At 34.7% G+C, this 27,109-nt stretch overlaps 1 protein-coding gene across 5 annotated transcripts in view; it reads right to left on the bottom strand.

Annotated features, from left to right (window-relative positions):
• Positions 1 to 1,333: 1,333 nt before the first annotated feature.
• Positions 1,334 to 27,109, bottom strand: part of REPS1 (RALBP1 associated Eps domain containing 1) — a 71,381-nt gene continuing 45,605 nt past the window's right edge. For 2 of the 5 annotated variants that reach the window (XM_074368267.1, XM_045524393.2), the window contains exons 9-20: positions 23,793 to 23,914; positions 20,213 to 20,293; positions 14,485 to 14,572; positions 13,626 to 13,727; positions 11,534 to 11,606; positions 9,778 to 9,896; positions 8,826 to 8,890; positions 6,852 to 7,037; positions 5,572 to 5,667; positions 4,437 to 4,585; positions 3,591 to 3,696; positions 1,334 to 1,600 (exon numbers count right to left, since the gene is read on the bottom strand). In XM_074368267.1, coding sequence (XP_074224368.1) covers positions 1,532 to 1,600; positions 3,591 to 3,696; positions 4,437 to 4,585; positions 5,572 to 5,667; positions 6,852 to 7,037; positions 8,826 to 8,890; positions 9,778 to 9,896; positions 11,534 to 11,606; positions 13,626 to 13,727; positions 14,485 to 14,572; positions 20,213 to 20,293; positions 23,793 to 23,914 — 1,256 coding nt within the window. In that variant the 3' untranslated portion in view covers positions 1,334 to 1,531. The remainder of the gene's footprint in view (positions 1,601 to 3,590; positions 3,697 to 4,436; positions 4,586 to 5,571; positions 5,668 to 6,851; positions 7,038 to 8,825; positions 8,891 to 9,777; positions 9,897 to 11,533; positions 11,607 to 13,625; positions 13,728 to 14,484; positions 14,573 to 20,212; positions 20,294 to 23,792; positions 23,915 to 27,109) is intronic. The other 3 variants (XM_074368268.1, XM_074368269.1, XM_074368270.1) reach the window with 3 other exon arrangements.

Below are 27,109 nucleotides of genomic sequence, written 5' to 3'. Positions count from 1 at the left end.
TGAATAGTTTTCTGGGCCTTAAAGCCTTCACTTATTTAACAAACTGAAGCTATAACCTGTTAGCCACTTTGAAACTTTAGCTGATATATGCAGTAATAATATTTTTAGTTAATGGTAGATAAAAGTTATATTAATCTGGGAAGCTTTTGGTTGTCAGTTTCCTTTTTGCTTCAAATTCTCCTTTAAGGTAATGAAATTTAGTACAGCCTAGGATTGTGAACTAGGTGATTTTAAACATTTTCTTCTTTTAACAACAAAAATACAAATTCCTTCAAAGGTAATTCTTAAAAATTTAAATTCTTGTTAAAAAATGTACAAAAGTTAAAATATTGTGTTTTATTAGTGTAAAATCACACTTTTGATTCTTTTATGATATATTCATGCAGCTTAACATCTATGATCCCATAGACAAAATAAACCATTAAAGGAATATCTGCTATTAGTCAGCAGTAAATGCAAATTTACAAATGTGATCAAAGTGTAAATACCATATAATACAAAACAAATCCTGAGACACTACATCATCCTGAATAGGGCACACTTCAGAAACCCTCTGTTCATAGGGAAAACCTGTCTCTATGGCAAAAGAATGAGTGACAAGACAGCTAAAGGTAAACTAGGAATCTTAAAGAATTTCCATTTATTCTGTCCATAATTAAGGTCCTCAGAAGTTTTAAAACAAATTACCTGAAAACACTTTTAGAGACTGATAAGCATAAGTTTCTAATTCAGAGAGAAAAGCATAAATCATGCAAAAAATGATGTTTGCACGTGGACAGAATCTATGTTGTTTGTGGTGGTAACAATTTCCCTTTGCTTCTAGGGGACAATTAAGAAAGGCCTGCTCTGTGGTAATTTTGTAAGTTTGCACGACTGCTGCTGAATTAAAATCTCATACACAAAAAGTTTAAGTCATAGGTGAAACTAATGAAATTGTCACAAGGAAAAACATAAAATCTGACCCCCAAAAACTGATGTGAATAAGTCTGAAAGTGCCACGTGACTCTTGAAGAACCCATCACTGCAGAGCTATGGTTAAAGAATGCCTTATCTAATACAGTTCTTTCAAATCAAAAATTAAACAGGAAACTCACTTTAAAGATTTTTACAAAACAAACATGGATGCTTTGTTAAGTGTTAAACCTAAAAGACAACTTGACAGTTTATTTTTGTCTCCTTTGTGCTTGAGATGTAAATGAGAAGTCCATTCTGTGTCCAATCAGTGTTAGGTTTTGGCCCCGTTAAGTATAATGGACCAAGGTTACGTATGTATTCCTAATGTTATGGAAAAACAAGGGTGGCCTGTGCCAACAAACACAATATACCCTCCAGAAAAAGTCATCCTGACCCTTTTATTGTTGAAATTAAAAAATAAAAGATACTTAAATACAATGGTGAACATATAGGGCAAAACAGAATCATAAAAATTTAATGTTGAATTAAGCAGTGAGCTGAATGTCTGCGGCTCCAAATTGGCTTTGAACCCAAAATCGCTTAAAAATGGGTATGTTCACAGTTAACGGCAATTGGCTTATAGGTGAGAGAATGGTCGAAGTTGTTCCAGTTGAACTTCCAGGGAAATTCTCTCCTCAAGAACATCCTGAAAAAAATGTAAACCCAAATTATGTTTCAATGTGTATAAAAATGAAGGCGTATCTAACAAGAGTTCTGCATCAATAAAACAATTTAAATTTGTTAAGATGAAGGGACAGTTGTTCATCTTTTAAAACTTCACTTTAGAAACATAGCTTCTTTATAATATTAAAATATGATCTTAATTAAAATCTTTTTCCTTATTATTTAAATCAGGGTAATAAAACATTTTTTTGTTTCATTATTAGAAAAGCCAATTTTGCAAATGATGACTATTAATGCATGAATTTTGCATAAAGTCTACCCCCTGCAGTAAATGTAGATTAATCAGTTAACAAAGATTCTTTCCCCTGGTGATTACATCTGGTCATAACAACTCCTGAAACTCATTTTGAGTTTCAGTTTCACAACAAATAAATGTATTTTGCAATCAGAATCACTGTTGATTTTGAGCAATCTTTTCAGGCAGCTAGCAACTTCTAAATCATCTATTTTACTTTTTTCTATCATACTGAAAGTATGGTGTTTTAACCAGAACTACCTCCTCCTATTTGTACCATACCTCCTTTTTTCTGTTCTCAGAGATAATGAGAAATGGAGTTTTTTAAAAAAGCTCCTATATACATGTTTCTATGGTCCTCCTTAGTTCTTCAGAAAAACATACGTTTACAAAATTTTTGTCTTCAAGGTATGGTACTAGCAAGCTTGTCATTAGTTTTACATTCTTCCTTTACAACGGACCAAATTCAAAATCATAGAACAGCTATCTATAAATATCTTCTTTGATCAAAGAGTCACACAAGAAAATTGTTCCTTTAACATATAGTTATCAAATGCCTAATGTGAGGTTTTAGAGATAAGATGGTTACAAGTCTATCTAGGACAGTCTATCTTTGATGTCCTGGCCTAAATATTAACACATACTTTCCTTCTTTTCTCTCAAAAGTACCTTGTTTTAAACACTATGGTATACGGTAACCCTGAACAGTGATTATGATTTACCCTCAATGAATTTAGCTTAGTAAGACAGAGAGACAAATGTGCCATATGTAGAGATGGACGATGTGATACATGCTAGATAAAGGATATGAACAGAATGTTATAGGACTGAACAAGCTCTGTATTTATTTTACACTTTCATGGACTCTTTTCTCATCTTCATGGTTTGCAAACTTCCTACTCAAAGCGGGGCCAACAGTCCAGCAGCATCTCCATCACCTGGAAGCTGACTAGAAATGTGCAGAATTCTCAGGTCCTACTCAAAACCTGACATGAATTAGAATTTGTGTTTTAACATGATCCCAGATTAAGTGTATACACATTACGGTTTGAGAACCACTGGTTTATAAGACATGAATGCTTAATCATGTTGATGAAACATAAATGATTCTGTCTGTGAATTTTTATTTTAGGGATTCAAAGAAATCATGATTAGTAGTAAGAAAAACAAACCCATTCCTCTCAACTACAGATGACAGAAGTACACACTGGTGCTAAGCACCATTTCTACTTATGGAAAAGAAAAGACAAGCCCTTTTAGAGATGATCAAAATTACCCCCATCCCTCTCTCTTCTTTAGCCCTGTTTTAGTCCTTTTAATAGAAATTGAGTTGTCTTTGATAAAAGGATAAACTAAAAATACTCAAATCATTTTAGAATTAAGAGTGTAGAGAGCCAAGTATGTGATATTGGAGGTTACCTGAGATCACAACATCTCTACTTGCGGGTGTCATTATGAAAGTTAAGGAACATTATAGGAATATGATGTCTTACATACATGAAAGATAAGGCAATCATGCTAGAACTGAGTACAGAAAGCTCTTCTTAGTATTAAAAGACTCAAAGGAGTTTAAAACACTTCAGATACACACTTCTCTTGCTACGTGGAAAGTTTCATCCTAACCTAAGATTGCTGGATCATCTCCAAGTTCCAGTTCAAATCTGAGAGGCTTTGAGTCCAAGGAACTTCCCAAATAAAGATTCAGAAACTACATTACCTTTAATTGTTGCTGCAATTCACTATTCAGTCTGGCCAAAACTGTGTTGGTTTCCTTATTGCGTCTAATTGATGCCTGAATAGCTTTCTTATCCTTCCCAACAGACCTGAGGAGATAGAGAGCAAAAAATTCCCTCTTCATTTCTTATCTTTAAATTTTTTCTGTTCTTCCCTGGTATATCGCTAAACCCAGAACGCAGAGGGAGCATCTCTGCCTTGTCAGCACAGCTCAACCTCACTTGTTCAGTTTTAATGGTCAACCAAAAATATTTAAGCTTCAGAGGCTTAATTATTATTGTTATTGTCTTAATGATTATTCTTCTGTAAAATTACCTGAGTTTAAGTGAGTCTAAAGCAGACATCAGCAAACTTTCTGTAAATGGCCAGACAGTAAATATTTTACGCTTCGAGGGCCATACCATTTCTGCTGAATATTCTTGTTTTTTTGTTTCTTTACCTCTTCTATCTTTTAAAAAAAGTAAAATTCTTAGCTCATGGGCCTTACAAAAAACAGGTCATGGGCTGACTCTGGCCCATGAGCCCTGGTTTGACAAGTCCTGGTCTAGAACAACCATAGTTAAAATACCAATCTTACTGTGCACTGTAATTTTTAAAAAGTTTGCTCCAGGATTTGCAACAGGGTATTAAAATGGAATTGGGGTTGAACTTAATAGAAGCAAAAAAAGTGAGAATATTCTACCTACTCATAAATGAGAAAACTCTCGAAGAGGAACAGTTAAGAACCTATACTCAACTACAGGACCATAACTGCTTTCAGTTTCGTATTTTTACTTGCTGTGTTTTTTGTTCCTAGTAATTAAATATGTTTGGGAATGGCTCTGATTACCTAGGAATAGAAGGTTGTGATGCAAGAACAGCAGCTAGGACACCTGTCTTTTGTGTATGTTCATCAACTTCTGGCCTCAATTCATCTTCTGATTTTAATCTTCTTCGAACAGGTTTAGGTGGTGGAGCAAGTGGTGTCGTGCCTTTGCTCTAGAAGACAAGAGTTCCATTTATAATGAGTATTTCTTGAAAGCATTCATGGTTAGTTAGCACTTTGCCAACATCATATGCTTTCTTTAAGCTATTCATTCTCCAAAAATTCAAGAGTCACTTGTCCTACTTTAAAACAATTTATATATTTGTGGCAATAGCTAACTTAAATTACAATTAATAACTATTGGGAATGTCTCAATAACTGAAAAAAGTTACCAAAATTTTTCTCTCAAGGGGAAGTGTCTTGATACCTGTAATTTACTTTGAAATGCAAACAAATGATAAGAGGGACTGATGCAGAGAGAAGGATGGAGATATAAAGCAAGTATATTAACACAAGGGAAAAAAATTATTCTATTTCTTTAATTTTGTATTTATGAGATAACGGATGTTCACTAGACATACTGTGATAGTCATTTCATGATGTATCTAAGTTATATCATGTTGTGTACCTTAAACTTACAGTGTTGTATGTCAATTATATCTCAATAAGACTGGAAGAAAAATAAAGTATAGTACAATCGAGGTGTGGGTTTATTGATGTACAATGTAAAATTCTTTCAACTTTTCTGTACGTTTAAAAATTTTCATACTGTTGGAAAAAATTATTCCTAAGATAGTTAAAGAAAAAAAGCACAGAGTATAACATTAACCTTAGAGAACTGATAATTTTTCCCTATTATACTCAGAACTGCAATAAAACAAATTGAATATGATGAATAAGGAAGTTCTGCTTTATATATTTTGAAGAATGTAATAACCACGTAAAATTTGAGAACCTGTGGCATGCATTAATATAGATGATAGACTATCACCTCCTAGAATTTTTAAACAGGCGGATCTTGTTCTGAGACAGACTAAATATATTACGGTTAAAGGAGTGAAAGGGAATAGATGAGCTCTAACTTTATTTCTAAGATTTTCAAGTTATCTAACTTTTTATATGTACAAAATGATCAGTATTATAAAAGACTTCTGTATACCACATTGGCGGGAGCACTAGCAGCTGTCTTTTCTTCCATTTTACTATCTGTTTTGGCAACTCGAAGAGAACTTGCAGGATCAGAAGCTTTTTCAACCTAGAGATGAGTATATTATTATTACAAATTATATATAAGTAACATACATATATGCATAAATATATATGTAACAAATCAGTACAATGTTTAGAAAATAGTCATTCCAACAATAAGAAATCTGAGCTGAAGATGAGAAGGAATTTGAGGAAAACCTTGTAAAATGATCGTTCTCTACTACTGAAGGGCAGAGAGGGAAAGTAACAGATCTCTGAGGCGGGGGAGGACTGAGTATGCAGCACTGTCTGGGAAGTTCTTTGGTTGGGGGAGGGGAAGCACCCATCCCAGGGGAATGAGTACCAGCACTCTGTGCACACCTGTACTCCCCTCAGGCCCACTCTGCCTTCCTGGAGGTACAGCCCATTCCCCTAGTGGCCTCAGGCCAGGCAGAAAGTCACAGGTTTGAAGAACTGGCTAGTAGAAAATTTTCCATGGATCAGATCTATAAGAAACCTTTTGTCTAAATTATGCCAGTCAAATAAGCAGATTTTTGGATCTATTAGAGAAGCTCAGTATAAGCTGAGACAATCAGAACAGACATCAGAATTCCCTTGTACCCTCCAACTCCACATTTAACTCAGTGAGGACAGGGATCCCTAGAGAAGTTCTTGCTACTAGAACTAGAGTCCGCACAGATTCCATTTTGGTACTCTGTTGTCTGTAAGTCTAACTGAAGTGACTTATTCTCATACAATCTTCACCAAATCACACAATCAAATACTTAGCATTAAGATGCAACCCCATCAAGTGACCTACTCTTATACAAATTGAGTGTAGCTATGGTAACCACAGCCTCTTATTATACAGAAATCTTCACCAAATCACATAATCAGATGCTAAACATTAAGATTCAACTCCCAGAGCAGTGTTTTAGCCAGGACCAGATGGTTGTGCTTGCATCTTTTCCTGCGACAGCTACCCCTCACCCAGATTTTGACTCTGATTAAGCATTTTACACCTAACCAGTCGGTGTCTGAGGCCAGTAAGAAATTGAGAAGCACTGACCTAGGGAATATAAATCCCCTAAAAGCAGCAGCAGCAGCAGCAGCAGCAGCAGCAGCAATTTTGCTCACTAATGTCCCCTCTATTATCTGCTCTTTTAGGAGCTCCTCTGTTTAAAGACAGGCTTACAAGCATGATATGAGAAGATTCGCGGCAGAAAATCACATAAGCCCTTGAAAACTGACCGGCAAGACCTCTGGATGTTTTTCGGCTTCATCATCTTGTTCTTCATTTACATTTGATGCAGCAAATACTTCAAATTGGCTGAAATCTGCAAAATTTGGTTGTTCTGGTATCTGCTGAGGTGAGGTACTAGTGTGAGTTATTAGGCCATCAGCATCCACTGGGCGATGCACAACGGGACCAGGAGCCTTCGTGACAGGGTAGAACAGAGCAACGAACATTTTACTGGTGGTATCAGTGTTACAGAGTAGCCGCCTTTTTCTTTGAAAATTTATTATAAGTATGTTCTGTTTTATTATCTGAAAATTCAGGGAGGTGAGCTATAGTACTACCTACCCAAAAAAACTTAAAGTGAAATGCTAAGAGTAAAAAAAGTTAAGATGACAAACCTTCAATTAAAAAGCTGCTTCTACAAAATTCTTATTGCAAAGAAAGTGCTTCGAAGGAGAGGGAAGATCTGGTCCTAATTTCTGATTTTTCCCTTGCATCTATTTTTTTAATTGGGCTACTGCATAATTGTTTGTTCTTTGAAAGTTATTTTTAAAAGTGTTTCAAAAGAGACTTATTTTTAAAGTGTGAAAAACCAGTACTCTAACAGTAACTCCAGTGCCCTTTCTTTCAATCTGTCCTCCACTCCTTTGCCACGTCAATTCTTCTAAAATCTTCAACTGCAAAATAAATTTACTGAGTATCTACTTTTGGCCAAGCACTATGGATATAAATGTGAACAAACAAATAACTTCTGTTCCCTAACAAAGGTGACAGTCTAATGCAGGATAAGAAATAAGTAACCAAGGAATTAAAATACAGTGTGAGAAGTTTTATGACAGAGGAAGTACAGGATGCTACAGGAATAAATCTGAAGTCTCTTCCCTGTTTATCATTTAAAAATTCTCTATATCTTAGAAGAAAAATTCTATCTACTTAGTATGTTATAGGAGATGCTCTGCCTCTTCCCCACCTCTTCAATTTCCTTTCCTATCACTCTAGTTGTACTGAACTCAATGGCTTTTCCTTGAAGAATATGCCAGGCTTACCTTACACCCCTATGACTCTGTGGATACCACTCCTTGTGGTTGTAATGCCCTCTCCCCAAGAAATACCACTTTCTCTTTCAAGTCTCTGCTTAAGTCAAACTTCCTTCATTTTACTTAGACCTTTTCAATGTGATCATGACCCCTGACTTTACTGGCTAGAACCGCTATGCCGAAGCATTTTATAAATCTGTCTACTGTAAGCATTTCTATTATAACTGCTATTTACAGGTCTGTCTTCCCAACTAGACTGGTTCTAGAGCTGAGAGTCCAACTCACTGGGTTTCACAGCTTAACCCAGAAAAAGTATCTTTGTTGGCACTTAAATAAAATAAATACTGGAATATTAAAATTTAATTATCTCTGATATAAGAAACCATGTTTTTAACTGCAAATAACTAATTTCACTTTAAGACTCCAAGTCAGAAAAATCAACCAAATTCATTCATACAAAAGGTAGCCCTAAGTCAGTCAGTGACATAAAACTAAGCTATAATACAGAATCTGTCTTGGAAAATAGTTTGATGCAGATGAAAACAATTGATCTGGCAGGGGTGCAGACGTCATCTAACACTTCCTTCACAGACGCAGCAACACATCCAGAGAGATGCAGTGAGGTCACTCTGACTCAATGCTAGATCCAGAACATATATGGACATCTCCTATCTCCCAATCTATCATTCTTTCCACTAAACCCTTTTTGTCAAGACATTATCCTTTGGTTCACGTTTAAGCTTCTTTCAAAAAATAACTTAAAACGTTACTAGATTTCTTATATTCTAAAATAAGAGTTAGCTTCCGTGAATTAAATGTGCATTAATAACAATTGGGCAATCTCTGATCTTCAAAATAATTCTAGAATAGAATCAAATACCTAACAGACAAGTTGACCAAGGGGATTATGATAACTGATGTTTAGTAATGAACACCTTGGAGCATTACCTGTGAGGGCTGTGGTCTTGGAGGCACTGCAGGAGGTTGGGCAACAACTCCAGCCTGTTGCTGTCCTGTGTGAATACGTAAGTCTTCTTTTTAGTAAATATATCATTACTTTACTAGCAGAACAGACAGGCTGAATGTATGTGTTCAAATGATAAAGATTCAGAAGAATGTCTGGTAAGTATTGGAAAGTATATATTTCCCGTAAAACTGTCAAGATGTGGTCAAATCTCATGGCCTCTTCTCAGGCCTCATTTCTCTTGTTCTACTGCATGAGGCACTCTTGACTTGCTCTTCTCTGCTCCCGTAATACTACACATTCTTGGTTTTCTTCCCATATTTCTGATTGCTCTTTAGCTATTAAACACGAAGATTTCCAAATTTTCTCTTATAATACTTCAGTCTATTATTTCTATGTAAATGATTCTCAAATAATATATCAATCTTTCTTGGCCCACAAGTCCAATGGCCTGTTGATTTCCCTTTTTCTTCATCATTCTAAACTCATAATATACAAAACAGAACATTATCACTCTCCAAACTTAACTTTTCTATTTCGATCAATGCAATAACAATATGACCAAATAAAAACTGAAACCTCGGAGGAAGTTGTGACTCTTCTCTCTCTTTTGTCAATCAAATTTAAGATGTGTTAGTTCCCTTCCTTGATATCTCCACACCATTCTTTTAAAATCTCTTGTAGCATCCTTCAGATTCCCATCTTTATCATTTGAACTCAAACACATTTTAGATGGTCATAAAGAAAAAAACCTCCCTCTCACTTAATACCTTTTCAATTGAAAATTTTTCTTCAGACAAATATCAAAAAATAAGACATATTAAGAGAAAATAAAATAAGTATTGTGTATCTTTAACTTAACATATATTTAATTTATATTCAATAATTAATTTAATTTAACTTAATTTACTATATATTCTGGTTCTCTAACCCTACCTGTGGTGACTGAAAAGGTCCGATTCATATCTAAAGATGACGATCTAGAATGAGAGGGTTGTGGCCTTGGAGGGGGAGGAGGCGGTGCGGTATTATCAGGCGACGTTCCTGAATGAGACCTGCAAAATTTGCCATTACAACTGGTCATGCTATTGAATTGGAGCTTTGCTTGCTTTCTTCTTTATTTTTAAGCAGTCAAACTTAGCTAAGCAGCAAAGAATCTTATTGATGTGACACCTTCTCCAGAGGGTACACAAGAACTAAGATGAATAAAGAGCACCATTTATGGTGTGCATTCAACAAGTAGTTATTTAATATGGCAGATAATCTTCTTTATACAGTATAATTATACATTTAAGAAATTTCAAAAAATTTAAAGAAAGTTATTAATGTGAATTCACAGTAGACTTGAGTGTCAAGTTTCCCCCATTCAGTTAAATGTAGTATTAGTCTAAAACCAATTTTCAAAAAAGAGAAACTCTCACAGACATAGAAAACAAACTTATGGTTACCAGAGGGGGAAGGGATGGGAAGGGATAAATTGGGAGTTTGAGATTTGCAGATACTAATATATATAAAAGAGATAAACAAGTTTATACTGTATAGCACAGGGAACTATATTCAATATCTTGTAGTAACTTATGGGGAAAAAGAATATGAAAATGAATATATGTATGTTCATGTATGACTGAAGCATTGTGCTGTACACCAGAAATTGACACAACATTGTAAACTCACTATACTTCAATAAAAAAAAATATATATATATATATATATATATATACCAAAAAAAAAAAATGCACTCAAAAAAAGAGATAGAAGCTCTACTTTCAGGTACGGTTAGCTTTCAACTTAAAGTTTGGAATTTGGTGAGCTGAGGTAAAATCTGGTTCAACTATCTGTGGTGCCCATACCTGCAGACACAGGCCATCTCATTTTAGGTGATTATACTCACACTCAACTCGCCCTCGAGGGTCACTTATTGGCCACCAAAGTCTTCTATATTCTGAAAAGAGTCTCTTGGACTCTGGCAATCTGATCCTTACTTATAGGAATAAAAAGTGAACTAAAATCCAAAATGAGTGAGAATGCTAAGATATATGAAGAAACAGCCTTCTGACTGAGTGAGCTCTTTTGGGGGGGGGTCTATATAACCAGTCTCTCTCTCTATCCTCCAAGTGTGTGGCAAAAGCATCTAATCATGTATGAAAAGCAGAGGAGAAAGATGCTCTGTCCTGTGCACAGTTCTGAGTAGACGGTGAAGCCCTTGCAGACAGATCTTGCCGTCCTTACCCTATCCCACATCTTTTTTTGTTTGTGCCTGAAAAGTTGTATGTAATGCAGATCTTCAGGGTGGGTAGGTGGCCCAACACTGAGCTGTGCTTCCATATGATGTTTTAAAACTCCAAATTCTTTTGGTACTTGCCCTTAAGACTATAAATGAAATCTGCACATTTTTTACTTAAATAAATTCTCATTGCTGAGCTACAAAAAGGACTGTATTAAACTGTCATTGTCAAGAAGTTATTAGCCCTTTTTAAATCTTCTATAGAATATGATGAAGACATAAAGGCTCTTTTCATTTTTCTTTAAAGTTGGAAAGAATCAAAATTATTTCCCATTTATATACGTAAATAGGTAACCTAACAGCCTTTAGAGATATGAAGAACTGAAGAATAATTTAGTTTTAAATAATTTTAAATATTAAAATGTAACAGGATATTTTAATATGCTTTTTACTGACAGAAATACTGACCTTTGACGAGTTACATTGTTCCCAATCTGTTCTGGATCCGAAGTAAAAGAGTCTGAACTACTGTAACCATCTGCTGATAAATGGGATATATCCTATTTAATAATAATCATTTCTTCACTTTTTACTCTACATACCCTAAACAAATATAACTAAAGTATTGTTTCAAATCAGAGACATTCAAAGATTGGCTAACAGGTTAACATTTCATCACAGTGTTACTAACTAAAAAATTAAATATAAATCAAATAAATAATGGACTAATTTACAACAAAATATTATGTACAGAGAACAAATTACAATTTTAAAAAGTTAATATTTAATGACAGAAATGTTAAAAATAAGTTACATGGAAGGAGGGTACAAAATAGTACATATATTACAACTTCATTTCATATAAAATATAACATGCACAGAATGAGGATTAAGGTTGACAATGAATGTTAATTGTGGTCATTTGTGGAATAGTGAGATTATAAATAATTTTTATTTTCTTATTTTTATTACATTTTTACAATAACTGTGAATAATTTTTGGAATAAAAATTTATTTTGAAAGAACAAATTAGAAATGCTTTAGGTAAAAAAACTAATTTAAAAATTATTAATGTAAAAACTTTTTAATTTGACAAGGGAGTAAAATGTGCTTAGACAATAATACAATTTATGAAATGAGCCAGAAGGTACCAATTTTCCACCTGAGGAAATACCATTTTCAATTTCTTCAACGTCTTAGGAAGGAGCAGAGGATCTCAGCAGCAGACTAACACTTGTGATGCAATAAAGAAATTTTAAAAGATACTCTAGGGATAACTTGAAGAAATACTACTACATACCTTTCAAGAGTTATAAACGGAAGGTACTGGTTAATTGGTTTAGTTTTGTTTCAAAATGTATCCCTTTCCCTTTTCTTGTCAAACCACTGACAAGTTTATTTAACTGGTACAAGAATGATGCTAAAACTAACATATTTCCATTTGGATGTTCTAATAGACATCTCAAACTTAAGATGTCCAAAACTGAACTCCTACTCTGACCCCACAAACCTTCTCCTACCACAGACTTCCTCACTTCCTAGCTGCTCTGGCTTAAGTCCCTTGAACCACCCTTGACTTGGCTTTCTCATCCTCTATTACATAGGCACGCAAATCCTATGGTCTTCTACAAGAATCTAGCCAGAACCTGACCACTTCTCAGCACTTCTACTGCTACCACCCTAGGCCAAGCCATCATCTTTCCTTGCTTGTGTTATTATAACTGTCTCCTAAAAGGATCATTCTCTATTTCAACTCTTGCCTTCTTCTGGTCTACTACCAATACAGCAGCCAGAATGATCTTGTTAAAGAAGGTCAGATTAAGTCACTTCTCCATTCAAAACCTTCTAATGGCTTTTTATCTTACTCAGTAAAAGTCAGTCTCCCACTGCTCTGCAGTTACTACTCTCCTGCTTGCTGCCTATACCTGCCAAATTTACTAACTAGTTCTATTCCAGGTGTTTACTTGCTGTTCCCACTAGAAGTAAATAAGGCATCTTTCCTAAACCAGAGCTTCATATTTGCTGTTGCTTGTGCCTTAAATGTCTTCCCTTCAGATATTCACACAGCCGAATCCCTTGTCTCCTTCAAGTTTTAATTCAAATGTCATCTTTTGGTAAGGCTTTCTTTGATCACCTCATTTAAAATGTCTCTCTCTCCCCTTTCACAACTTTATTTTTATCCAGGGTGTTAATTACCTCCTAAGATATGTTACTTTTTTGTTTTTCTTTTTCTCGTCTTCCCTACAGAATGTAAGACACTGGCTCAGTGAATGAATATGTACACAACTTCTTGTCAGAGAGAAACAAAGGAGCCAGTGGGGTAGAGCCAATGTACTAAATCTGGCTGAGAGGCAGGCAAATAGCAGGCCTCCCTTGAAGGTCAGGTGGCACTGGGCAACCACTTACTCATACAGAGGGCAGGGCATTTAAAAAGACTGACTATTCTCTCCATTATTCTCAGTGAAGATAATATTAAATGGCTATACATTTGAATTATTCAAACTCTAAATCCAGACTTAATAAACTTCAAATGGAAGATGTAATGCTATCTTTCACTTACCTACAGTATTTCCAGAAGCAAATTTCACTGAAGAATTTATCTTATTTTCTTCAGAAAGGTCAGATGTTTTCACAAGCAATGGGCTAGTGGGATTAGTATGATCTAAGAGAGTTAAATACAAGATACAGGCATCTGAATTAATCAATTTATAAACCTCACAGTATAAGACTTCACTTCCATACTCCAAAGTAGTAGGTAAATCCACGAAATATTAAGACAAAATAATATTTTAACAGAACAAATTTAAATCTTTTTATATAGAATTTTGTTTCCTGCCCAAATAGAAGATACTTTATAATGAAAAAGTCAATCTGCATGTTCACACTTGGTTAATTTTATCCCTGAAGGGTAATTAGTTAAACAAATCACCACACAAATGACTGTAAAATAAATAATTTATGTTGCTGACATAAACAGAAAACAAATCTACCTTTTAGAGACTGTAACTAAAACGTTTTAATCTAAAATGAGGAGAAGCTTCAAGAGTTCAAGCAAAACATACAATTTCAAAGCCAAAATTCATTTTAACATATACTTCTTCAGTTAAAATTTGAATATACTTTAAATGTATATTCACAACAATGATCATAGAAACCCAGTGTATTAGAAAAGTCACATTTTTCAAATGTCCTTATTTAAAAACTTAATAAATTCAGTAATTTGCTTTTTACAACTATAATATAAATTAAAATATATATACAAGCACACACACATAATAAGTATATCATTGTAGAAAGTACTATGCTAAAAAATAACAATTAACAAGAGAAATCTGAACTTGAAATCTGTTTTCTAGTTTGATGCTAATTTAAAATACAACCCACTAAATTAAAATACAACCCAGCAATCGCTTCCTTACCGCTGCCAGTTCTTTTAAGTTCCATTTCCTGCATGTGGATTTTGCTTGGAGTCATACGAATGGGAACTGGATGAACAATAGCAGTATCCTACACACAAATGGGGGAAACACAGAATTCTGTATTAAAAAAAATGCCAAGCAGATATTATGAAATAACCAAAACTAATAACACTTTAAAAACTGGTGGATAGAGTTTCTCATTCACACTAAGGCAAACATGAAAATTGATTTTTTAATTAAAAAGTTCTAGAATTATATTTAAAAAATCAAGTTTTACTACATATGCCTAATAATCTAGTTTCTTTTATGAAAAGTACATTTTAACCTTGAGTGACTAAAGATTTGAGGAAAAAACTGATCTTATAAAAATATAGTTAAAGACCATTTAAAGGCAAAGTGTGAAATGATCCAATGGAATTATACAAATCTGAACTTTGGAGGTTAAAGTGAACTATTTCATGAGAATCCAAAGACTAATTAGCAGATGAACTCATTTTCACTAAACTGCTCAAGAAAACTGACACTTTTCTTTTCCATATATAAAAAAAAAGTTAATGAGATGCCTGTCATATTGTAACAGCAGTCATGAAACATACTTTCTATAGATTAGTTCTATAGAACTGTTTAAAATTCATGCATAAAACTTCCACAAAGGAACCCATTTTTTAAGAGTCAGGATAAGTAAGACTCCTACTCTTAACTTTAATACTTTCCTTAAACTTTTTCATGACTATAATACATCTCATAATCCTAAACTTAAGACATGAGTGGCAAGTTAAAGGAGTTCATAAAGGAACTGGTAGAACAGACTTTTGGAAAGACTGACAAGAATATAAGGCAAGGAAGAAAATGGCAGCCTCTCAGAAACCGAAGAAAAAGAGAAAGGCGCATCTGGATGCCCAGGTAGGCCTGGCCCCTGGCACAGGGGGCTAAGGCCCCCTAGGGGAGGGGCCAGAATGGGATCAAGCATTTAGCTTAATACACCAGCTGAAAAACACTGTGACAGGAACTCAGCTCCTTCCATGAGGAGTCAGCTCATATTCTGTAGGTGCTGCTGCTAAGGACTGTACTTGAGATCTCTAAATTTCGAACAGTTTTGAGTTAAATTTACAACTTAGTGTGACAGGTAACGACCCTGCAATTTAAACTAGACACTGTTTTGGTGACAGTGTTACCACACCTCTGCTAGAGAGTAACACCATACCTCTACTAGAGCAAGGTCAGCTCTGGCATACCATCTCCTGTTTGACAGGTCTCCTTGGCTTACTCTTATAATCTCTACATTCACTTATAACAAATGAATTCTTTACTGCAATTATACTAATACATGCATTTACAGTAATTTCCTGCCCCCACACCAGTGAGATTCTGGACAGGGTTCATGTATTATCAAATCAGTCTGAACTAACATCTCCCCTACAATTCTCAAATCATAAAGATGAACATAATAGATGGAGAAAAGTTTGTATTTCTCACATAATAATGAGTCATGCTCAGGAAATTATTAACAACACACTCACAATGTTATCTGTTATGGTTACGGTTATGAAAAACAAGACTTTAAGAGTAACTCTACTATTTTCTTAACCCACAATTTTAATAGCAGAAATAACTGCTATGAGAATCAAAATTTAACATTATCAGGCAAGATTAAAGGAGAAGGTAGGATAGTTCATGAGACAATAAGTTCTTTTTCTAAACCCAAAACAAACTAGGAAAAAACAAGCAAAGAAGACTTATTAGATGCTTTACCTCAAAATACTGATCTAATATATATTCTGTGTCTGTGTGTAAAGTCAGATTTATAAAACTTATAACAAATATTTAAAGTAGCCTTTTCATATATTTCCAGTTCAATAAAGGGATGTTATAATAATGACCCAAGAAAAGAAAATCATGAATGTTCCATCCATCCTCTAAATAATATGTAGAAATTTCTATACCAGCAAATCAATTTTCTATTGCACACTTTAGTCATACAACTACTGGCTGCTATAAGCCTGCAGTAGCTTTAATCCAATGGATCCCACTATTGGTAGACAAGGCAATTCCTGGAAGAGCTTTACACAGATGATCATCAGACCCAACCTCAGACTACTGGATCAGAAGCTCCGTTTGTGACTGTGATGTGCAGCAGGATAAAGAGCTTTGGCTTTAAGTATTTCCACACCCAATGAAGAAGAACCATAAATGCCTATAAATCTCTGAGTCCTGAGCCACAAGATGCCTAAGTAACACTTTTTCTGCTCCAAATTAGCATTCCTAAATTTAAAAATAGAGAAAAAAGTATAAAGACTGACTGGCAGGCTCAGCCAACTTTCTTCTACCTCTTCAAATCACCCAAAGCCTTTAGGAAACCTGTTCCTAATCACTCATGGCACATGTTATCATGTATTTAGATACTTGATTTTATACAATTCAGCACTTAATATTGACTATTCGAGTGTGCTCATCTCTCTCTATTTCCTACTTGCCTTACATCCTTCTATCCTGTCTGCCTGAGTCCAGCCCTGCCTCCTTTCTGTTCCCGTGCCACTTAGTTCAGGTGCTCATCTTGATCCCGACAATCCTTCATATTGTTGCCTGAACCCCCCCAGATACTTCTTCGGCACCCCCATCTACCACGGTACTTCTTGTTAGCTCCCAGTGTCTATGAGATTAAGTTCAGATCTTTGGTCTAGCACACAAAGATCTTTCCAGTCAGGTTCTAACCACTTCTTTAGCACCCCCTCACTCCCCCATACACATCTACCCTACACTCTGCACTGAACTAACTGCTCATGATATTCTCTCTGCCTGGAATGTCCTTGCCCACCTCTACCAGCAGAGTCTCATTCAAAACTCAGCACACAAACATAACCTCTTGTGTAGAAACTGCCCCAAACATACTGGGCTGAGTCAGCCCACAGTTCTCTGCCCACAGTTTTGTTCACGGCTACACAAGATAATTACCACAATCAGCTATATTATAGTCATCAACTTACAATGATTAAGCTGTGGTCTACTTAAGACTGGAATTTTTTTTGACATCTTTGTATTCCCAGAGAATATCAGACACCTGGAAAGGGGCTCCACTAAATCAGGTGAGTTGGCTGGGCATAATCAGCGATCGAACTAATTCCCTTCTCACACTCAGACATTCTGCAGCACTCAAGATCAGACCTAAATCATGGCAAAGACTAGTACACTGCACTTCTCATAAGTCTGGACTATCCTAGCAGAAACAGATTCATCAGAAGCTATTAACTGATAAGCAGTTCAAAAAAAGTAAAAGTTTCTGGCAATGAGATATCAGGAACTCAATTTCATAACAATTCTGGAAGCCTAGTAATTAACCATCTCAGTTTGCATGTGAGGTCACTGCACTGTTGATAGCTGTCTTTAAGTGCTACAGAATAGTTTAGAGCTCTTCAAAGACTTAAATTTTATTAAGCAAATATCTAATTATCAAATTTTAGCTTTTAAAAATTATTCCAGTAAGTATTTCTACACACGTACCAGAACTATAGTGTTCTTTTTCTCCTGTGTGATTCTCTTCTAATCTGAATGGACCTTACTTATTTATAATCTCTATTTATATAAGCCTTGCAAAGGGTCATTTGGGATTGTGGCTACAGGCTATGTTCTATAGATAGGCAAAAGGTCAGGTAAGAATTATATGAAGGTTAAGAAACTCAGACCCTCTGTGGGAACAGGGCATTCTACTAATTGAAAGTTTAAAGTGAGACTACTAGTTGGGGAACAAAATTTAGATTTAAGTTTGCCACCATAAAAGAAAAAAAGATGTATCTAGGTACCAGATTATAACAATTTAAGACTCCCAACTTCATCAAATTTACATGTCTAAATTCAAGTTTAGAATGTCAATTAACCATTTTTAATTTTCTTTCCTAGAGCCTCCTGCCACACTGGAAATAAAAGTATTGAACCATAACATCTAAAACATGAGAGATGAAATTAACAAATCTGGGTATTATTTCCAAGAACTGACTAGAGCATTGCTGTTATTAAGTCAACTATTTCTCTGAATTTCCTGTCTGTCATGAGTCAGTTTATTTTGTCTCTGAGTTCTAAATTTTTATGTTTAATGTTCTTTCTTGGCCTGACAAAAAATCATAACCATAATGAATTGTTATGTTCAGTATCTGTTAAGGGTTAGAGAGTAAAAGAGTCTCTTTATTGCTATGCCCTTCAGGACCTATAAAGTACTTTAAACAAAATTAACTTGACTGTGTAAGTAGAAGATAAGAATAATATGGAGAAATGAAACTCAGGCCTAAAACTTTCTTTTAGTTTATAGCAACTGTCACTTCCCAAGACACCTTAATTATAGCTGCTAATAAGCAGCAAAAATTAAGTGTTGCCTTTTTATTTCTCCTCTGTTTTTCAGAGATGAAAATCAAAGATTAATGTTCTCAAAGTAGTAAGAGAGGCCAAAGGCACAGATAAGCTACATATTAATTGGTCTCTGAATAATTAATAGATTATGAAGTAAATACTTAAAACACTTAAATACATTATCTGCTTGAATTTAGTATAATAGCATTCTACTTCAAATAGATATAAATTCTTTAAAATTATAAAACACACCCAAAAATCCATTAACTTAAAATGTTGAAGATGTCTTTGTCTTTAAATACCACTTCTCCCAAATCCACATTAAATAACAAGACTATTTTTACATTTAATTAATAAATGCTGGCTGTCTTTGAGTGCCTCTTGTCAGTTTCTCCGTATCTTTCCACTGAACTCATTTAAAAAAATCCTACCTTTACACTCTTCTCCCCTTCCTACTTACTTTTTAAAAAATCCTACCTTTACACTCTTCTCCCCTTCCTACTTACTTTTTAAAAAATCCTACCTTTACACTCTTCTCCCCTTCCTACTTACTTTTTAAAAAATCCTACCTTTACACTCTTCTCCCCTTCCTACTTACTTCCTCCTTCCCTTTTGAAAGGTTCTTACGAGCAAGTCCCTCTCTTAAAAAGGGGGAAAAAAATAAAAGAAAAAGCAGGAGTGAACAGTGAGAAGAATGATTAACAGCTAAGGTTTTGAAGGTTTCAAATAACTTGAGGGACAGGGGGAGCATATATGAAGTTAAATCTATGGGGATAGAATTTATTTTTTAAATCAGGATGTGAACTTTGTAGCATTTTCAAAGCAACACAGTGAACCACAGGAAGACAAGACAGAGGCTCTCCTGCACAATGGGAATCTTTGACCAATAACTCTGCATTGTTTTTACTAAACTTGAGTCTCTCACAACAGAATTCAACATACTAATTAAGTTAAAGCTATACTATCCGGACTGTTGAAATAAAAGATGACACTGTATATTTACATACACAGTACATACTACATGATGTGTAGGCATACAAACAAAATAGTAACTAAGTGTCATTACACTGATAGCAGTATATGTTTAATAAAACATACATTCAATTAGCAGATGAAAACAAGTCAATTAAACTGTCACAAAATGCTTCTTTAGACACATGTACCAGATTTTAAAAACATACAGTTTTCTCTCACTGAAATAACTAGAAAATACGAAGAATGGTTAAAAAAAATGTTCTTTCCACCATTAAGCACACAAAAATTGAAAAGCCTGCCACCATTTTCCTCTAAGCACTCCACTGAATCATGCATATCAGCTAAAAACCATAATGAATGGAAATTTGGGTTAATAAAATTAATTTCAAACAAGCAAGCTAAGTGATTGACTTACAGGATCAGCTGGTGCAATGTTAGAATCAAATTGGGTCAGAGTTTGTGAGCTTGAAGAGCGTTCACTAAATGTCTCCCACTGCTGAACAGACAGAGGAGAGACAAGTCAGCATGATGAGAAAGATGGAGTAAAAGATCACTGGAGAAGATTTAGCAAAGTAATTCAGAGGTTGCACTGCAAGTTGTGTTTCATAGGCCTGACAAAATTCCTAAGTTCTTTTCTTCCATAAACATTTTATACTTATCTGTGCTGGGTCATCTTATAACGTAAAGTGAGCAGCTTCACAATCAAATGTACAGTAACAATTTACTGAAATCTCTATGGAAGAGATTCACAGCCTTACAGAATTCAAACTCAAAACGCAATAAAGGAATAAGAGTTTAAGTGGTATAAATGATGACAAAATAAAAATATAAAGGGCTTTGTCTTGACTAGAGAAAGAGTAACTTCAAATCCTTCTTTTAAAATTCAAACGTTAATGCACTGGTTCAGTGATGCTAATGAGTCTTGAGTACCAGCTTTGGTCAAAACAAAGCAAGTCAGTGAGACTTGCCAGTGCGACCCCTGAAAGATGATTCTACTATGTACGTGCACATATTTTATACGTATGTACAGATATTTAATAAAATATAATTGAGAAAATAATGCAGAGAATTCTGGAATTAATATATGTTTGAGCTTATGTCAATCTGTAGCAAGTCAACCCCTGCAATCAGCATTACGAACAGGGCCATGCCAGACCACAAGACAGAACTGCCAATCAGGCACCCGCCTCCAACCCCATGCTAGAAAAATCAGAATGCGGCCAAAATGAGAGCAAATCAAGCAACTGAGTATGTGTTATATATAGAAGATGTATTTTGATATAAAATACTACTCTTCTAAAAGAGGTACACAAATATCATACCTCAATCTAGGTGGAGTGACAAGTGATTATTAATTTCAGTAAATTCCATTTGAAAATCTTAGTAATAAATAGTACAGGATTTTTATATCAGAAGTGTATTAAAATTATCATCATAATTTGATTCTTAAGAATTTTCAGTTAGTTATACTCTGAAGAAGGAAAAACATCTGCACATATACAATATATACACACAAATGTTTACACACAGACACATCTACTCCATTGACCAAAATCGTCTTTTTATAATTCAATTTGGGAAAGTATACATTTTTATGCTTCAAAGTTCGACTTACTATTTCAAATAGTGATATTCAATTTGAGATGACAGGTAGAAATTAAATATCAGCAAATGAACACATTGATAAAAAATTATCTATGAAATTGGCCAATGCAATCATTCAACAGCTTTCCCTACATTAGTTTTAAAATCGTGAAAATTAAGATATACTAAGAAATAGTGATACATTCAAAGTGTTTCCTGAACACGGAAAATGCACAATAATCCACTTTTATCATGGGACATCACTTCAGGGAAGTGACTTACCAATATTTATTAATGTAATTAGTTTCTTCAATAATTATTGTTGCACATGTACAGAAGGAATTTTTAAAATCCTAATTATCTAACTATGGAGGAAAGTTTAGATGGAGAATATTTTTTCCAAAAAAGAAGATATTTATTTACTTATTTGGTGACATGAATGAGATTTTACTTGGTTTTACAAGACTGTATGTAAGCTACGTGGAGAGCAGAGAAATACTCTTTATCTTTGTAACTTTGGTGTAAGGGTTAAGGAACAAGACTACTAAAATCCTAGTTGTGCTGTGCACCCTTAGGCAAGTCACCTAAACTCACTGTGTTCCAATTTCACCATCTGTAACATTAGATTAGTAATACCTATGTCATAGTATTGCCATGAGGATATGAAGAGTTAATGTATGTAAAGAGCTTTTTGGACAGAACTGGCACATCAAAAGCACTCAATTAAATGTTAGCTATTATTATTAGTGATATTGTTATTGTTAGCCCCTACAGTGCCTCATCCATATTTGCAGGTGCTGAATAAACATCTGTTGAAAAAGTATTAGTGCTTTGAGGTAGAGAATTTAAATACAAATTTCATATTCTAAGTAGATTTTTAAAAATAAATATTAAAATATGTCAAGATTCAATGTTAGTTTTAGTAACACTGACTTTCCACACAGTAAAAAAAAATTATGACATCCATGTCCTTAATTAGCAAATACTACAAAATGAAACTTGCTAGGAATATTTAAGGAAAATGCAACTGCTTAAATCAGATTTGAAAGGGATTTCCATTCCTAGTCTTTAATGATCACATGTGATTTTATTTAGAAGATGGGCTTTAGAATTGAGACAAACGAGTTGCTTTTATTTATAAACTATCAATAAACATAGTCTTTTAATCTGATACTGCTTTTTAAAAATGACAGAAATGAATAAATGCAGTAAAAACAGTGGTTTCAAGAACACTGACCTTATTCTCTACTTTCTACTAGTAAATTCTTTCAAGGCATATATCTTCCCTACAGAAAAACATTTATTATGAACGGTTTTATATCTGACAGCATGATGGATGGTATGTTATAATGTCTATATAAGGTACCTGTGACTATGTCATAAAGCAGCAGCAAGTACTTTAAACCGCCAGTTACTTCTCTGTTTTGCATTGTCCAAAATTAACTAGTGTCTCCTAAGCCCTGTCCTTTTCCAGCTTTAAAAGACATGGAAAGCACAGAGCTGAGTTTTTCCCTGAAAGTCAACATTTACATTTGTAGCACTATCTAAAAGTGACAAAAAAAAAAACTCTGAAGAAAAAGAAAATAACTTGTTCACAAAGAAAACTGCTCTAACAGGCTGAGCAGTGGTTTTCAACTGGAGTTCTACAGATCACTGAGGTTTACAGAGGGCCCTTAGGGGTGTTTTGGGGAGGCAGGACTGCTTCCCTTATTCTAATCACAGTGGCTTTACTTTCATTGTTTTATATAATGGAGTTGCAAAGTAGTGGAGGGAGGGGGAATACGTTTGTCTCAAATTCTGTTTTGCATGCTGTGCTTAGTCTTGTAAAACGTGGTCTTTATATAAAGTGGTCTTTAACCACTGCATTTAATAGAGTTAAATCATTCCATTTTATAATAAATAAAATAAATTATTATGAATATCCTGGGCTGTAGAAAATACTTTTTTCGTGTGGAAAGTTGGTTTAGTGGCTTCTCATATCACTTCCAATACTAATACTACAAATGTGTCATCCCAGACCTCGTTTACAGGGATGAGAAGGCAGTGTGATACAGTGAGTGTGCTAGATGACTGAATGTCAAAGGACCTGTGTTCAAATCTCAGCCTTTGGCCCTTTCTGGCTATGAGATATTTTGTCCAATCATCCTTTTGACTGTTAAGTTCACGCATCTGCCCCCTCTAACTCACAGTGTTTTAGTAGGGAGGAGTGGTGGAAACTACGTGATACACGAAGAAGTACTTTGAAAACCTCCAAGAGTCACAGCATTACAAACATCTACCATAATCACATTTGATATGGTCCCTCAACCAGGCATGCATGCTGCAAGAACTATATGCTAAAATTTCTCTGCTTGAAACTTCTTACCTTAAAAAAGTTAATGTTAGTGAAAGAAAAGGCAAGCTTTGCTAACCTCACTGCTCTGATTCAGCTCAGGCCAAGTCTGGTTTAGTGACGGCATGGATGGTGACTTGCTTGGAGGTGCCTCTGCAGGAGAGCCTGAATAACCTACCTCACCTGGCTGATCCCCAACGTCTGCAATTTAAAAATAGAGAAATTCTCTATAAATATATTTTACTTTAGGAATATCTACTCATTAAAAAAAGAAATCTAATAGAAGATTTTCACAGGTAGTTATATTCTAACAACCAGACAGACAGGGAATACTTACTCCTACGACTTACTATCTACCTGATACCAGTTTTCCATAAAAATAAAATCTAGTTAGAAATAAATCGAAAAAGAGTGTTGTACATAACAATGCAATAGGGCACATGCTTTCAATCTTTTTCTAATAGGGATGGATTTGTACCAGTTCCCAAAGTGTATTCCATGGAATATTAGTAAGTTATTTTTCAAAATTAGGTTTTCCCTTCCAATAAATATGTGGATGCTGTAATTCCCTGTTGGAGTGTTCCCATGCATACTGGCATATCAAAGACTTGTAATGTCCCAGAGCAAATAAACTATTCAAATCAGTTTTTCCCAAACAAAAACCATTTTTTATCAGATTAAAAAATCCCTCAATATTCTCTTGGCATATACTCTGGGAACTGCTGATTTATACTAATTTACTCGTATTTCCTCTAAAAAGTCTTCTTTGTTTCCAAGAAGCAGCATATATTTGCAAGGCATACGGTAAAGGAGAGGCAGCCCAGGCACGGGCAAAAAGCCAAGTCACTGAGCCCATACAAGGCACACTTTCACCGTTATGTTCACTACCATTTACGGACTTAACTGAGAGAGCTGCAAATCCATGACACGACTTCAAAGTAGCTTTTAAAGCTTTATGTGGTATCATATTTTACTTTTAATTAGTTCAGGCCTCATTTAAACTCTCTCTTAAACTGTAATTTAAAAACAGAAGGAATTTCAGTGGTAACTAAACTCCCAATCCAATCTTCCAAAGTTTTACACGGCTTTGAATATAGTCTTATTCTGAAAATCATATTAATTGCCTAATTAATGGGGAGTAACCTGTTTAGAATCTGAATCAAAAATATGATTCTAGGTGGGGAGGGCAGAGTGCGTGCTTAGCACGCACGAGGTCCTGGGTTCAATCCCCAGTACTTCTGTTAAAAATAAGTAAATAGATATAAATAAATAAACCTAATTACCCCAATATGATTCTAATTACCCCCTATATGATTCTAATATCTCTCATTATCTCATTGTTTGACCATGGGCAAGTTGAATAAATAAAATAGCATGCCTGAGTTTCTCCATCAGAAAGAAAGACATTTGCCATTAATTGTTAGTACTATACTTCAGATTCCTATATAGACAGCCATATAATAACTTAGCAATGTATAGGCTTTAACCTTCCAATATATTCATAAGTAAATCCTTTACATTTTAGTGCCTAAAATAGGACCTAATACATACTAGGCACTCAAATATTTATTGAATGAGTTACTTTTTGTGTTCTTTTTCATTTAAATTTGTTCTCCTTGACTGGTATTTTCCTAAAACTAAAATTAACTATTGATATTTTGAAAAATTCTCAGAATTTTTCTTTATCCTATTGCTACATGTCCATCTTAAAATACTTCCCTTTTACTCAGCCTGACATTACTTCTTTATAGTCAGATCACACCGCAAGTTCTAATTTGTGGTCCAGCATCATATTTTGATAAATTTCTATTTTCTAAGATCAGGTATTATTTGCTATTTCTTTCTTAATTCTACTCCTTATTCAATAAAAGTGTCAAGAGTGGTAAAGAAACAATAAAAGGCAGAAATGCTTCAGATAACATTTTATGAATACCTCTTATCTCAAAGTTCTTGGAATAAAACCAATTAAAAATTACTTATGATAAATAGTAGCAGCAAATTCCTCATGGGGATAACTTGTAGTTTTCAGTGTGAACAAAAATCATGGACTTTTTCCCCTATGGTAACAAAGGGAAAGGAGTTAAGGAAAGGAGGATAATGGCTATAGATTTGACAGTTTACTGGAAGTGAAACTGTCAGAAGGATGATGAATGAAGAAGTGTGTTTAACAGATTCCCCCAAAGCAGTATTGAAGAAAAGAGAAATAGAATAAAAATAGTATTAACTATAGGATGTCTAATTTTCAAAAGAATCTATTTAAAAGTCATACTATATTACTTAAGTTTCAAATGTCACCTTATAGCAACCTGGGGCTCTGATTGACCGTCTAGACCTCTGTTCTCATGTCAGTCTTCTACTGACAAATTTAGGGCCAGCCTGTACACGCCCTCCCCAATGCAGGGCAGTTATGGTTTGGGATGGATTCTGGGTACTTCTCTGATTCAGTGGTACAAAGCTGCACTGAGTCCAGCCCCTTGAGGCTGGAGAACTGAAATGTTAATTCACTCAAACAATTACATTTCATAATCATTCCACTACAGTTATTTGCCCAGAGTAGCAGTTCTTAAACTGCGAACCAAGGACTCTAGGGAACTGCCATGACTCTGTCAGCGGGTCTGAAAGGTCAAAATAATTTTTGTAATAGTAATAATGCTCTTTTCCCTGTGTTGGCATTTACACTGATGGCGCAAAAGGAATGGTGGGTAAAACTGCTAGCTTATTGGCAGGAACCAAGGCAGTGGCACCTAAATATACTAGTAGTCATTGTATTCCTCACCGCCACACATTCCAGTTAAAGCAAGTGAGAATAAATAAATCAAAAATATGCATGGCAATTTCACTGAAGAATGTTCACAATTAAGCAGTAAAAATTATTAATTTTATTAAATTTTACCCCTGGCAACACATTTTGCAACTATTCAACCCTGCTGCTTGTGGGGCAAAAGCAGCTATAAGTATTTCAAAAAGGAATGGGCTTGGCTGTGCTCCAATAAAATTTTATTTATGGATGTTGAAATTTGAATTTCACATAATTTTCATGTGTGATAAAATATTATATTCTTTTTCCCCACCAATGATTAAAAAACAAAACAAAACACTCTTTGCTTGCGGGCTATACAAAAACAGCAGACTGAATCTGGCCTCAGGGCTTAGTGTGCTGACCCCTGATGTACCTCAAATACAGTAACACACCCATCAGACTGAATGCAGAATGCAGCTAGATGAGAATCTGGCTGTCATTTATTAAACCAGATAGTAAAGAGATCTGCAAAAATGGAAAACAATGCCACTCTTCAGAGATTTTTTATTTTGGAGAAAACAGTTTTTTCCTAAAAATACCTATGCTATTATGTAAGGGGTTTATTACTGTTATTTTAAAATAAAGTAATGACTATT

The sequence above is a fragment of the Camelus bactrianus genome, chromosome 8 (genome assembly GCF_048773025.1).
Source record: "Camelus bactrianus isolate YW-2024 breed Bactrian camel chromosome 8, ASM4877302v1, whole genome shotgun sequence".
Classification (NCBI taxonomy): Eukaryota; Metazoa; Chordata; class Mammalia; order Artiodactyla; family Camelidae; genus Camelus; species Camelus bactrianus.
Note: the sequence above shows the minus strand (reverse complement) of the source record. Positions and strands in the feature narration are given on the sequence as shown.